This window comes from Herpailurus yagouaroundi, unplaced genomic scaffold (assembly GCF_014898765.1).
Source record: "Herpailurus yagouaroundi ecotype Mexico unplaced genomic scaffold, PumYag 192, whole genome shotgun sequence".
Classification (NCBI taxonomy): domain Eukaryota; kingdom Metazoa; phylum Chordata; class Mammalia; order Carnivora; family Felidae; genus Herpailurus; species Herpailurus yagouaroundi.
The window spans coordinates 4,649,399-4,663,552 of NW_024412423.1; the positions used below are offsets into that span (position 1 = coordinate 4,649,399).

A 14,154-nucleotide genomic window follows, 5' to 3' on the forward strand; every position below is an offset into this window, starting at 1 on the left:
GGGCGCATCGAACAAATGCCATGAATCCAAACATCCTCGTCGGAAGTGTCTAAGTTCGAGTGTGGTCCGACCGTCCCCTTAGCGCGTCGTCTCTGGAAGCCTCTTGTGCGAGGTCTTTTCCTTTGGACCCAAAGGGGCGCGCGCTGCGGTGCGCGGGATCCGCCTCTTCCCCAGGCTCCGGCGGGGCGGGGGTGGATGGGCAGGGACCTGGATCTGATTAGCTGGGAGGGGGAAGCCGTGGTCCCAACCGTTTGCTCCTGTCTCCCCAGCTCCTCGCGGAGGAGGAGGCGGGACGGTACAGAGAAGAAGAGCGAAGGGGGTCCCATCACTGAGCACCCGGGCCACGATTTGAGCCGCCGAGGTCTCCCGGCTGTCGCCCGGCCCTCGCCCCGGCCCCAGCCATGGGGCCCCCTTCCAGCTCTGGCTTCTACGTGAGCCGCGCGGTAGCCCTGCTGCTGGCCGCGCTGGCCGCCGCGCTCCTGCTGGCGCTGGCGGTGCTCGCCGCCCTGTACGGCCGCTGCGCACGCGTCCAGCCGTCCGACCTCCATCACAGCGGGGTCCCGGACGCCGCGTCCTCGCCGCGCGGCACGCAGGAGGAGCAGCTGCCCACCTGGCCGCCCCGCCCCACTCGTGAACCGGCGGGTACGGCCACCCCGGGACATTGGCGACCCCCGGGCCCCTGGGACCAGCTGCGCCTGCCGCCCTGGCTCGTGCCTCTGCACTATGAGGTGGAGCTGTGGCCCCGGCTGCGTCCGAACGAGTTCCAGTCTCCGACGTTGAGCTTCACCGGCCGCGTGAACATCACCGTGCGCTGCACCGCGGCCACCGCGCGGCTGCTGCTGCACAGCCTCTTCCTGGACTGCGAGAGCGCCGAGGTGCGGGGTCCTCTGTCCTCTGGCCCCCGAGACGGCGCGGTGGGTCGCGTGCCCGTGGACGACGTGTGGTTCGCTTTCGACATGCAGTATATGGTGCTGGAGCTCGGCGCGACCCTGCAGCCCGGGAGCCGGTATGAGCTGCAGCTCAGTTTCTCGGGCCTGGTGTACCGGGACCTCAGGGAGGGGCTCTTCTTCAGCATCTACACGGACCAGGGCGAGCGCAGGTAAGGACAGGCCGGCCCCGGTCCCCCGCTCTAGCTGGGAGTCCCGCTGCTACCTGCGTCCCAGTGCGCGTCTCCTGCGTCACCGCAAAGCCCCCACCCCTCGCGACGCTTGCTTGCAGAGCCAAAAGGCGAGCGCCTCCACCCCCCCCCCCCCCCCCCCCCCGCTGCCCTGCAGAGACCCTGCTTGTCATAAAGCCTCTCGGACCGTGGTCCTGCCTCTGGCCAGTTTTCAGCCCCATTCCTGCCCGTCCAGTTTGTTTCTGTCCTTGCTTTTCTAAGGTCGCTACTACCCTAGAGGTTAATGGAAGGCTTCAGAAAGCCCCGCTTCTGCTCTAACCCCGGAGGGCTTGCTTCACCACAGGGGTCAAATAAATCCCTTGCTATTCAGTTTGGTCCGCGGGCCAGCGGTCGCTGTAATATCTGGGAGCTCGTCCGAAATGCAGATCTCCCCCCGCCCCACCTCGATCAAAGGGATCAGACTCTGCGTTTTAACGAGACCACCGGGGGATTTCTGGGGGTTAGAGGTGGAGAAGCCTGGGGCTGCCGCACCCACGCGCTCGCCGAAGTTCCCTCCCCCAGCGCCCCTCCGCGCTCAGCTCCCTGCTCTGCCTTTCCCCTGGGCGCTCCGTAGATGCTACTCTTGCAACAGGCAGACTCACGTCGGTGCTCTTCTCATTTTTTATTTCTTTTGCTGAGGGTTCTCCCAAATTTAAGAATCCCCTTTAATTCATCCCCTCCCACCCCCCTGCCTGGGGAAGGCGTCTTGTTTTGGGGATGAGCAGCAGCACCCCCACCCCTCCCAAGCTTTTTTTTTTTTTTTTCAACGTTTTTTTTTTTTTGGGGGGGGACAGAGAGAGACAGAGCATGAACGGGGGAGGGGCAGAGAGAGAGGGAGACACAGAATCGGAAACAGGCTCCAGGCTCCGAGCCATCAGCCCAGAGCCCGACGCGGGGCTCGAACTCACGGACCGCGAGATCGTGACCTGGCTGAAGTCGGACGCTTAACCGACTGAGCCACCCAGGCGCCCCTCCCAAGCTTTTTGAACGGCTCTCTCGGGACGCTGCTTGGGGTGGGGGTGGGGGTGGGGGAGTACTAACAGCGGTGACAAGAGACCTCCCCTCTGAGTTTGCAAGCTCACGCAGCTTACATGTGTTCTCTTTACACTCATTTGGGATAATGTCTTCCACACGGAATGTTTCCAGTGCAAGAATTGCCTCTTTCCACGCCCTGAGATCATGCTACTGAACTCAGGAGAGCGCTGGGGAAATCGTTTCTGCGGAAGACACCAGAAAGGTCTTTGTCCAGGCTGGCGAGCTTCTTCACTCACGCACTGGTGGGGCATTTGCGGTTTACACAACTGCATGTACTTTGCCTTTTATTAGTAGAGAAAATGTTCTCAGATGTTCTCTGAGGGAGAGGAACCTAGTAAATTACCCCCTAAATCATCTCCTGCCCTGTTTTCAAAACGCCAGGGGTTTTAAAATAAGTTTAATAAGCTGCCTTAGCGGATGTGTAATCTGTAACTTTTGTTTTTAAGGACTGTATGCTTGGTTTGTTTGTTTGTTTTTTTTCTTTCAAAAATGCACCAGTGCTTGAAAAAGAGTTTTGGAAACTTTCTCATTGGGATGATGTGTCACGGGACTTATGGACACCAGAAACCTTTTAAAGTGACTGTATGTGTATTTCAGAATGCAAGATTTTTAGAGGAAACACACACACACACACACACACACACGACCACTGCACATACACCTGACAGTATTTTCTGCTGTCAGCCAGTAAATCTTCATCTGCTAATCCATCTCTTCCTTTTTCCTAATAAGGCCACGGCCTGGATGAACTGCCCTAGAAATATGGGAAACGAAAGGCCCCTTTCCATTTTTCCATCGTGTGGTCAACTCTAGTGGTAACTAGAAACCATATTTTGAGAACATGAAAATTCAAACAAGCAGAAATCCTAATCAAGTCCCACAGATGTTCATAGACCGATGTAGAGTTACAAAACTGTGGCATCTTGAAGGGGCTGTTGCTCAGGAGTTGTTCTCCTGGGTCTCTGCTTTGCAAACCGCAAGGAAAGCAAACGGCCAGTGGTGCTGGAAGCCAAGGTCGCAAAGAACTTGGACAAAATGATGACTTATGGTGAAGCAGATTTTGGAAGCCCAGCAGGCCCGAGTCTGAGCTGTGTGCCTTGAGTCAGTCTCTTCATGTCTCTGAGCTCATTGCCTCATTCACGGAATGGAGCTGAGTGTCAGCTTTTAGGGCGTTGTGAGAATTAACGAGAGAGAGGTTGGTGCCTGGCACACAGTCCATGCAGTGGCAGCTACTGTCGTTAGCTCACAGTGTAACTGTTAGGGGCAGCTTCTTGTCACCTAAGCAAGAAACCTGCCACGTTCTGGGTAGATCTGAGTTGAAGAAGAAGAGGGCCCCCACCTGGGGCACAAACTGCCTAATCCCAGCTGCCAGTGGTTGAACATGTTTGCCTCTCGTTTGGTGACCCCTTATCACAGTCTGGACAGGCTGAAGCCTTTAAATAATTTTACTACTCAACACTAAGGGAAGAGAAAAAGAAAACCCTTCCAGAAAGTGCAAAGAGCATCGCTGTCTCACACTTCTAAGGCTTGGGTGAAGATTTTCTGGCTTAAGAGTTTGCTGGGGAAGCTTCTCTGCCTTTCTGCACGTGGCAGGTGCCATCCTATGTCTGCATGTAGGAGCCATCCACTGAGTGCCTTAGATGTGTGCTTCTGTGTGTGAGTGTGTGATTCTTTCCTCATTCCATGTGCCAAAAGTTGAGAGCAAACTCCAAATGTTAATGTTCCTTGAAGCGGTGTTTCCCAGACTTGATTCTCTGGCATATTGCTACCCAAGGTTTTGCCCTCTTCACACACCTCTGGCCATATTTTTTTGCTTAAAAAAATTGCTCAATTTAAACAAAAATAATAAGTAGATTCATTAAAAGGCAATGCTACGTTATTATCATAAGTCAGAAACCATTTGGAATTTATAGTCATGCAACCGACCAATGCAATGAAAAACAAGGTCTCTGAGTTCTCCCTGCTTTTATTGTCTGCTGAAGAATCCGATGCCTCTGAATCCACGGGCTGCTCTCTCTTTCTTAAAAAGGGAAATTGGAACTAGGTGTTCAAGAGAAATAACACCAAACCAAGGTTTTTCTTTTGATCTTACCAGAATGATTCATAAAATTTGAAAAAGACTGACATTCTCGTATGTGAGTAAGATCTCTATAATAGTGTGTGAGGGCTACCCCAAATCCTTGCCCATCTACACGTGAGGAAATCCTGAATTAGAGTTGTGGTTCACAAACTTTTAAAGTATATTAGAGGGGTGCCCAGGTGGCTCAGTTGGTTGAGCGTCGGACTTTGGCTCAGGTCATGATCTCGAAGTTCGTGAGTTCAAGCCCCGCGTTGGGCTCTGTGCTGACCGCTCAGAGCCTGGAGCCTGCTTCAGATTCTGTGTTTCCCTGTCTCTCTGCCCCATCCCCCTCTTGTACTCTGTCTCTCTCTCAAAATAAATAAACATTAAAAAAATGAAAAAATTATAAGAATAAAGCATATTTAAAAAATAAATAAATAAAGTATATTAGAGTCACCAGAGGAGTTTATGAAACAGAGTCCTGGGGCACACCTTCAGAAATTCCAGATCCGTACACATGTTCAGAGCAACATTAGTCAAAACGGCCACCAGGTGGAAGCAATGCATGCCCATCAATGGATGGATGGATGAACAAAAGGTGGCATATACATAAAAGGGAGTATTATTCCACCTTAAAAAGGAAGGAGATTCTGACCTATGCTACAGCATAGATGAACCTTGAGGGCATTGTATAAGTGCCTAGAGTAGTTAAATTCAGAGACAAAGTAGAATGTAGGTTGCTAGGAGCTGGCAGGGGCAGGGAGAAGTTGTTACATGGGGACATTTTGGTTGTTTCCAGGTTTGCCTATTACAAACAGTTTCCATGAGCAATTTTGTATACGTTTTTGGACAAGCACAAGTTTTCATCTTTCTGGAATCAACACCCAGATTCCACGATTGGTGGGTCATACGGTTGTTTCACATGTAGTTTTCAAGAAACTGCTAACTTGCTTCCCAAAGTGTACCATTTACATTCCCACCAACAATGTATGAATGATAGTTTCTCTGCCGCTTAGCCACCATTTGCTTTTACCACTGTTTTTATTTTTTATTTTAGCTGTCATGATGAGTATGTAGTGATACCTCATTGTGGTTTTAATTTGCATTTTTCCAACGGCTCATGATGTTCAGCTTTTTCTCATGCTTACTTGGCATCTGTATATCACCTTTGATGAAATGTCTCCTCATGTCTTTTGCCCATTTTCTAATTGAATTGTTTGTTTACTTTTGAGTTCTGAGAGTTCTTTATACATTCTAGATCTCAGTCTGTTGTGAGATTTGTGGTTTACAAATGGGTTCTCCTGGTCTGTAGCTTGTTTTTTTCATCTTAATAAGGTCTTCCAGGAACACCTGGCTGACTCAGTTAGAAAAGGATGCAACTCTGTTTGTTTATTCTTGAGAGAGAGCGCACTCGAGCAGAGGAGGAGCAGACAGAGGGGAACACAGGATCCGAAGTAGGCTCTGTGCTGACAGCAGAGAACTCATGAACTGTGAGATCATGACCTGGGCCCAAGTCAAACACTTAGTCAACCGAGCCACCTACGTGCCCCTAAAAAAGGATGCAACTCTTAATCTCAGGGCCGTGAGCCCCATGTTGGATGTAGAGATTACTTAAATAAATAAAACTTTAAAATAATAGTAATGATAATAATCATCTCCAGGGAGCAAACGTTTTTCATTAAATGAAGTCCGAATGGGGCGCCTGGGTGGCGCAGTCGGTTAAGCATCCGACTTCAGCCAGGTCATGATCTCGCGGTCCGTGAGTTCGAGCCCCGCGTCAGGCTCTGGGCTGATGGCTCGGAGCCTGGAGCCTGTTTCCGATTCTGTGTCTCCCTCTCTCTCTGCCCCTCCCCCGTTCATGCTCTGTCTCTCTCTGTCCCCCCAAAAAAAAAAATAAATAAACGTTGAAAAAAAAATAAATGAAGTCCGATTTATCAATTATTTCTTTATTTCTTTATTATTATTTTTTTCCGATTTATCAATTGTTTAATAGACCAGGCTTTTGTATCATGGCTAAGGATGCTTTCTTAAAAAGGCTTTTGTTTTAGAGCAATTTTAGGTTTACAACAAAATTGGAGGTAAGGAGATTTCCCATATAGCTCCTGCACCTACACCTATATGGCCTCCCCCATTATCAATACCACCTGCCAAAATGATATATTTTTTTTAACCAAAAAGTGAAGCTATATTGGCATACCATAATCACCCAGAGTCCATAGTTTACCGTAGGGTTCACTCTTGCTGTTATGCATTCTGTTTGGACAAGTGTGTAATGACATATATCATTATAATATCATACAGAGTACTTTAACTGACCTAAAATTTCTCTGTTACCTGCCTGTTCATCCCTTGCCCCCATCACTGATCTTTCTTGTCTTCATCGTATTGCCTTTTCTAGAATGTCTTATATTTGGAATCATATTATGCAATATGCATTTGAGATTCCTTCATGTCTCTTCATGTCTTGATAGTTCATTTCTTTTCAGCACTGAATAATATTTTATTGTCTGGGTATACCATTGTTTATTTATGCATTCACCTACTGAAAACTATCTTCGTTGCTTCAGGTTTTGGTGATTCTGAAAAAGTTGCTCTCAACTCTTTGTGCAGATTCTTGTGTAGACAAAAACTTTCGGGTAATTTTCTCTAGTTAAATACCAATGAGCATAATTGCTGAGTCATATGATAAGACTGTGCTTAGTTGTACAAGAAGCCACGAAACCGTCTTTCAAAGTGGCTGCACCATTTTACATTCCCACCAACAATGGATGATGTTACTCCATATCCTCACCAGCATTTGGTGGTGTCAGCGTTCTGGATTTTGGCCATTCTAATAAGTCAATAGTGGTATCTCGTTGTTTTAATTTGCATTTCCCTGATGACACATGATGTGGAGCACCTTTTAATGTGCTTATTTGTCATGTGTATAATTTCTTCGGTGAGTTGTTTGTTGGGGTTTTGGCCCATTTTTAAATTGAGTTGTTTTCTTACTGTGTGTTTTAAGAGTTCTTTGCATATTTTAGGTAACCATCCTTTATCAGATATGTCTTTTGCAAATATATTCTCCTAGTCTGTGGCTTGTCTTCTCGTTCTCTTTATATGTCTTTTGCAGAGCACAAGTTTTTAATTAAATTTTTTTATTATGTTTATTTATTTATTTTGAGAGAGAGAGAGAGAGAGAGAACCCAAGTGGGAGAGGGCCGAGAGAAGGAAAGACAGAATCCCAGGCAGACACGGCACCACCAGTGCAGAGCCCGATGCAGGGCTCAAACCCACAAACCGTGAGATCGTGACCTGAGCAGAGATCAAAAGCTTATAACTGACTGTGTTACCTGGGCACCCCAGAAGTCTTTAATTTTAAAGAAATCCCCCTTATCAATTATTTCTGTCATGGATCATGTCTTTGGTGTAGTATCTAAAAAGACATCAGCATACTCAAGGTGGTATAGGTTTTCTCCTGTGTTACCTTGTAGGAGTTTTGTGTTTTTGCATTTACATTTTAAAGTGGCCCATTGTGAGTTAATTTGACCCTTTATGAGCTTAATTTTTGTGAAGGGTGTAAGGTTTTGTGTCTACATTCAATTTTTTTGCATGTGAATGTCTAGTATTCCAGAAACATTTGTTGAAGAGACTGTCACTGCTCCATTGCATTGCCTTTGCTCCTTTGTCAAAGATCAGTTGGCTGTATTTGGGTTTATTTCTGGGCTATTCTGTTCATTGATCCATTTGTCTGTTCTTTCAGCAATATCACAGTCTTGATTACCGTAGCTTTCTGGTAAGTCTTAAAGTCAGATAGTGTCAATCTTCCAACATTGTTCGTCTCCTTCAATATTGTGTTGGCTATTCCGGGTCTTTTACCTCTCCATAAAATTTTAGAATTGGCTTATTGATATTCACAAGTTTAGCTTGCTAGGATTTTCGTTGTGATTGCATTGAATCTATAGACTAATTTGGTAAGAACTGACATCTTGATAATATGAGTCATCCTATCTATGAACATGGAATCTTTCCCCATTTATTTAGTTCTTTTTAAAATTTCATTCTTCAAAGCTTTCTATTTTTCCTTGTATAGATCTTGCATATATTTTGTTAGATACCTAAGTATTTCATTTTTTGGGGGGAGTACTAATATAAATGGCATTCTGGTTTTAATTTCAAATTTCACTTAATTGTTGGCAGGTAGGAAAGCAATTGGCTTTTGTGTATTAGTCTTGTATACTGCAACCTTGCTATAATTGCTTATGAGTTTCAGGAGTTTCTTTGTCAATTCTTTTGGATTTTCTACATAGATAGTCATGTCATCTATGACTAAAGACTGTTTTGTTTCTTCCCTCCCAATCTATCTACCATTTATTTCCTTTTCCTGACTTACTGCATTAGTAAGGACTTCCAGCACAATGTTGAAGAATGGTGAGAGGGCACATCCTTGCCTTGTACTTGACCTGAATGGGAAAGCCTTCAGTTCTCACCAGTAAGTGTGAAGTTAGCTGTAGATTTTTTTGCAATCTTTAATTCAGGATGAGTAAGTTCCCTTCTATTCCTATTTTACTGAGAGTGTTTTTTGTTTTTTTTTTAAACCATGAATGGATGTTGGATTTTGGCAAATGCTTGTCCTGCATCTATTAATCAGATCATGTGATTTTTTTCTTATTTACTCTCTTGATATGATGGATTACATTAATTATTTTTCAAATGTTGAACCAGTCTTGTATACCTGAGATAAATCCCACTTGGTTGTGGTATACAATTCTTTTTATACATTATTGGATTCAATTTGCTAATATTTTGTTGAGAATTTTTGCATCTGTGTTCATGAGAGATGTTGGTCAATAATTTTCATTTTTTGTAATGTGTTTGTTTTGATATTAGGGTAATGCTGTCCTCACAGGATGTGTTAGGAAGTATTTGCTTCTATCCTCTGAAAGAAATTGTAGAGAATTGTTATCATTTCTTCCTTAAATATTTGGTAGAATTCACCAGTGAACCCATCTGGGCCTGGTGCTTTCTTTTTTGGAAGGTTATTAATTCTTGATTCAATTTTTAAAATAGATATAAGCTTATTCAGATTGTGTCTTCCTATGTGTTTTGGAAGATTATGTCTTTTAGGGAATTGGTCCATTTCATCTAGGTTACCAAATCTATGAACATAGAGCTGTTCATAGTACTTATTATCCTTTTAATGTTCATGGGATCTGTACTGATGTCTCCCTTTTCATTTCTGATCTTGTTTTTTTTTTTTTTTTAATGTTTACTTATTTTTGAGAGAGAGAGAGAGAGACAGAGTGTGAGCAGGGGAGGAGCAGGGAGTGGGGGGGAGACACAAAATCCAAAGCAAACTCCAGGCTCTGAGGTGTCAGCACAACACAGGGCTCAAACCACGAATCATGAGATCATGGCCTGAGCCAAAGTTGGATGTTTAACGGACTGAGCCACCCAGGCACCACTCTGATTTTGGTATTAATATAGTTGAATTAATATTTATCACATGCATTATTGTTTTTTTTAATTGCCATTGCTCTTTGCTCCTATTTTTGTCTTCTACTCCTGTTCTCCCTTTCTTTACTGTGTTCAATCTGCCAATCCATGAACATAGTCTGTATGTACATTGTTTAGATCTTTGATTTATTTCATAAGCATTTTATTGTTTTCACCATACAAGTCCTATACTCTACCCATGGGTAGAGTGCTTTGGGTTTCCTAATCCAAGGTCAAATTGGGCAATTGAAACTGTATCTAACCCCTAAGCACTTAATTTTATTTGAACAATTGTAAATGGTATTGTATTTTTAATTTGAGTCTTCATATGATTGTTGCTACTCTCTAGAAATACTGAATTTTGTATGTTTGTTTTGATATCCTATGACTTGCTCATCTCACTTACTAGGTCTAGGAATTTTTTTTGTAGATTCCTTGGGCTATTATACACAAAAATTTGAGAAGTATTCATGTATCAGTCTGTGTATGAATTCTTTGTGTGAATTCCTTTTTTTTTCCCAGTAAATAACTAGTGGAGTGGATGACTGGAAAATGCAGTAGGTAGGTGTTTAATTTCTTAAAAAATTATAAAATTATTTTCCAAATATTTTTACTATTTTACATTTTCATCAATACTATAGGAGAATTCTAGTTGTTTATCTTCATCAACACTTGGTATTGCCAGCAGGCTTTCTCATTTTAGCCATTCTAATAGGTGACTCTCACTGCAGTTTTAATTTGTATTTCCCTGATGACTAATAATGTGCATCATTTCCTGCACTTGTCATCCATGTATCTTAGCAAAATGTCTGTTAAAATCTTTTGTCCATTTTTGTTGTTTTGTTATTGTTGAATTTTTAAAGGGTCTTTTCTCAAACATATAATTTGCAAATATTTTCTCAGTCTGTGGTTTGTGTTTTTATTTTCTTAATAGCATCTTTGAGAGCAAAAGTTTTCCATCTTGATGAAGTCCAATTTATCATTTTTTTCTTTTATGTATCAGCCTTTTAGCATTGTATCTAAAAAAGCATTGTCTACACAAAGTTCACAAAAAATTTCTCCTATGCCTTTTATTACAAGTTGCATAGTTTTAGGTTTTGTAGTTACACCTATGATCCATTTTGAGGTAATTTTTAAAAAATGTTTATTTTTGAGAGAGAGAGAGAGAGAGAGAGCGCACAAGTGGAGGCCAGGAAGAGAGAGGGGAACAGAGGGTCTGAAGTGGACTCTGTGCTGACAGCAAGAGGGCCAATGCAGGGCTTGAACCCACGAGCCATGAGATCATGACCTGAGCCAGAGTTGGACACTTAACTGACTGAGCACTCAGGCACCCCTGAGTTAATTTTGGTATATTATATGAGATATGGATTGAAGGTCATTTTTAAATTTTTTGCATACAGATATTGAATGGTTTTGATACGATTTGCCGAAGAGTCTACTGTTTCTTCTTTGAATTGTCTTTATACCTTGTAAAACATCAATTGTCCATATATAGGAGGGTGTATTTTTGAATTTCCTCTTCTACTTCATTGGTTTATTTGTATATCTTTATGCCAGTTCCACAGTGTCTTGATTGCTAAAGCTTTATAATAAATATCGAAACCTGATAATATTTATCACCAACTTTGTTTCCTTTTTAAAAGTTGTTTAGGCTATTCTAGATCCTTTGTGTTTTCATATGAATTTTAGAATTAGCTTGTCATTTTCTACCAACAAAAACATCTGCTGAAATCTTGGTTAAGATTGTGCTGAATCTATAAAGCAATGGGGGAGAATTCAAGTTTTAAAATATTGAGTCTTCTAACCCATGAATATGATATATCTCCCTATTTATTTGTGGTCCTCTTTAATGTCCCTTGGCAAGGTTTTATAGCTTTAACTGTACATGCCTTATCAAATTTTCCCTATTTTATATTTTAAACATATTATAAATGGTATTTAAAAAAATTCCAATTTCCAATTGTTTGTTGTTAGTTAATTTTTGTGTATTGATTTTCTATGCTGTCACCTTACTAAACTCACTTCTTAGCTTTAGCAGCTTTTTTGTTAATTCCTGTTTTGACTTTGTTAAATTAACATGTTACATAGCCTTGGGGTGTTAGATAGTGAGCCAAGGTTCAACAAAAGACCGCAAAGGAATTGAAATGGAGAAGTTTATTATTCCTAGGCTCTGGAGGAAGTACATGGCACACCTTGAGGGGTCACATGGGGAGATCAAGGCAAGGTATAGGTAGAACAACAGGAGCTGGGGCGCCTGCCTTTATTAGGGTTCATGGCCAGAGTGCTTTGGGGTTCTTAGTCCATGGCCAGATTGTGTAATTCAACTGAAAAAGAGTGAGGTTTTGTTAAGCTTTGCAGGGATGGCCCTCCAGGTGGGGAAGGCTTTATCACAAGGTATATCAGGAGTCACATCAGGAGCTTGTATTTACCTGTGACTCTGCAGGCTGTTGTCTAGAGCATGTACTTGTATGAGGCTAATGTCAGGTTAAGGCCCCTAAAGGCTGCTTGGCCAAACAATATGGATGCCAAAGCAGCAATACCATGGAGTAGCTTAGCTAAACTGAGAATTCCATTAAATTTTCTGTATCAGTGATTATATAGTCTTGAATAAAGAGAGTTTTACTTTTTGGTTACTTTAAGTAGCTTTTATGTCTTTCCCTTGCTTTACTTCCATGGTTAGAGCCTCAATACAATGTTGGATAAAAGTAGTTAAGTACAGATATCCTTGTTTTGTTCCTTACCATAAGCTGAAAGCATTCAGTCTTGCACTGCTAAGTATGATTTTTTTCCTGTAGTTTTTCTTCTTTCTCTTCTTCTTCCACCTCCTCTTCCCCTTCTCCTTCTCCTCCTCCTCCTCCTCTTCCTCTTCCTTCTTCATCGTCTTCTCTTTATAGATTCCCTGTATCAGATTGAGGAAGTTCCCTTCTGTTTCTAGTTTTCTGAGAGTTTTTATCAGATTGGATGCCAGATTTTGTCAAATGCTTTATCTGCATCTATTGAGATGATCATATGGTTCTTCTTTTTTTAGCCTGTTAATATAGCAAATTACATTACTTGATTTTCTAATGATAAATTAACATTGCATTTGCAAGATATATACTACTTGGTTTTGATGTATTATCCTTTTTATATTTTGTTGCATTTGATTTACTAAAATTTTGGTTTTAATTTTTGCATCCCTGTTCATGGGGTTTCTTTTTCTTTGTCTTGTTTTGGTATCAGAGTAACGCTGCCTTCAAAGAATACATTTAGAAGTTTCTTTGATTTTGGGGGAAGAATTTATATGGAATTGGCATTGATTATTGCTTAAATTTTTGGTTGAATTTCACTAATGAAGCCACCTGGGCCTCGAGGGTTTTTTTGTTTGTTTTTGTGGGATGGCTTTATTTATTTATTTATTTATTTATTTATATATGAAATTTATTGTCAAATTGGTTTCCATACAACACCCAGTGCTCATCCCAAAAGGTGCCCTCCTCAATACCCATCACCCACCCTCTCCTCCCTCCCACCCCCCATCAACCCTCAGTTTGCTCTCAGTTCTCAACAGTCTCTTATGCTTTGGCTCTCTCCCACTCTAACCTCTTTTTTTTTTTTTTTCCTTCCCCTCCCCCATGGGTTCCTGTTAAGTTTCTCAGGATCCACATAAGAGTGAAACCATATGGTATCTGTCTTTCTCTGTATGGCTTATTTCACTTAGCATCACACTCTCCAGTTCCATCCACGTTGCTACAAAAGGCCATATTTCATTTTTTCTCATTGCCACGTAGTATTCCATTGTGTATATAAACCACAATTTCTTTATCCATTCATCAGTTGATGGACATTTAGGCTCTTTCCATAATTTGGCTATTGTTGAGAGTGCTGCTATGAACATTGGGGTACAAGTGCCCCTATGCATCAGTACTCCTGTGTCCCTTGGATAAATTCCTAGCAGTGCTATTGCTGGGTCATAGGGTAGGTCTATTTTTAATTTTCTGAGGAACCTCCACACTGCTTTCCAGAGCGGCTGCACCAATTTGCATTCCCACCAACAGTGCAAGAGGGTTCCCGTTTCTCCACATCCTCTCCAGCATCTATAGTCTCCTGATTTGTTCATTTTGGCCACTCTGACTGGCGTGAGGTGATACCTGAGTGTGGTTTTGATTTGTATTTCCCTGATAAGGAGCGACGCTGAACATCTTTTCATGTGCCTGTTGGCCATCCGGATGTCTTCTTTAGAGAAGTGTCTATTTATGTTTTCTGCCCATTTCTTCACTGGGTTATTTGCTTTTCGGGTGTGGAGTTTGGTGAGCTCTTTATAGATTTTGGAGACTAGCCCTTTGTCCGATATGTCATTTGCAAATATCTTTTCCCATTCCGTTGGTTGCCTTTTAGTTTTGTTGGTTGTTTCCTTTGCTGTGCAGAAGCTTTTTATCTTCATAAGGTC

General features: G+C 42.6%; 1 protein-coding gene across 1 annotated transcript in view; it reads left to right on the forward strand.

The window, feature by feature from the left end:
- The first annotated feature begins 241 nt into the window (after positions 1-241).
- The window catches only part of LVRN (laeverin), a 77,768-nt gene continuing 63,855 nt past the window's right edge, over positions 242-14,154 (forward strand). Inside the window, exon 1 of the mRNA XM_040444273.1 lies at positions 242-1,099. Coding sequence (XP_040300207.1) covers positions 402-1,099 — 698 coding nt within the window. The 5' untranslated portion in view covers positions 242-401. The remainder of the gene's footprint in view (positions 1,100-14,154) is intronic.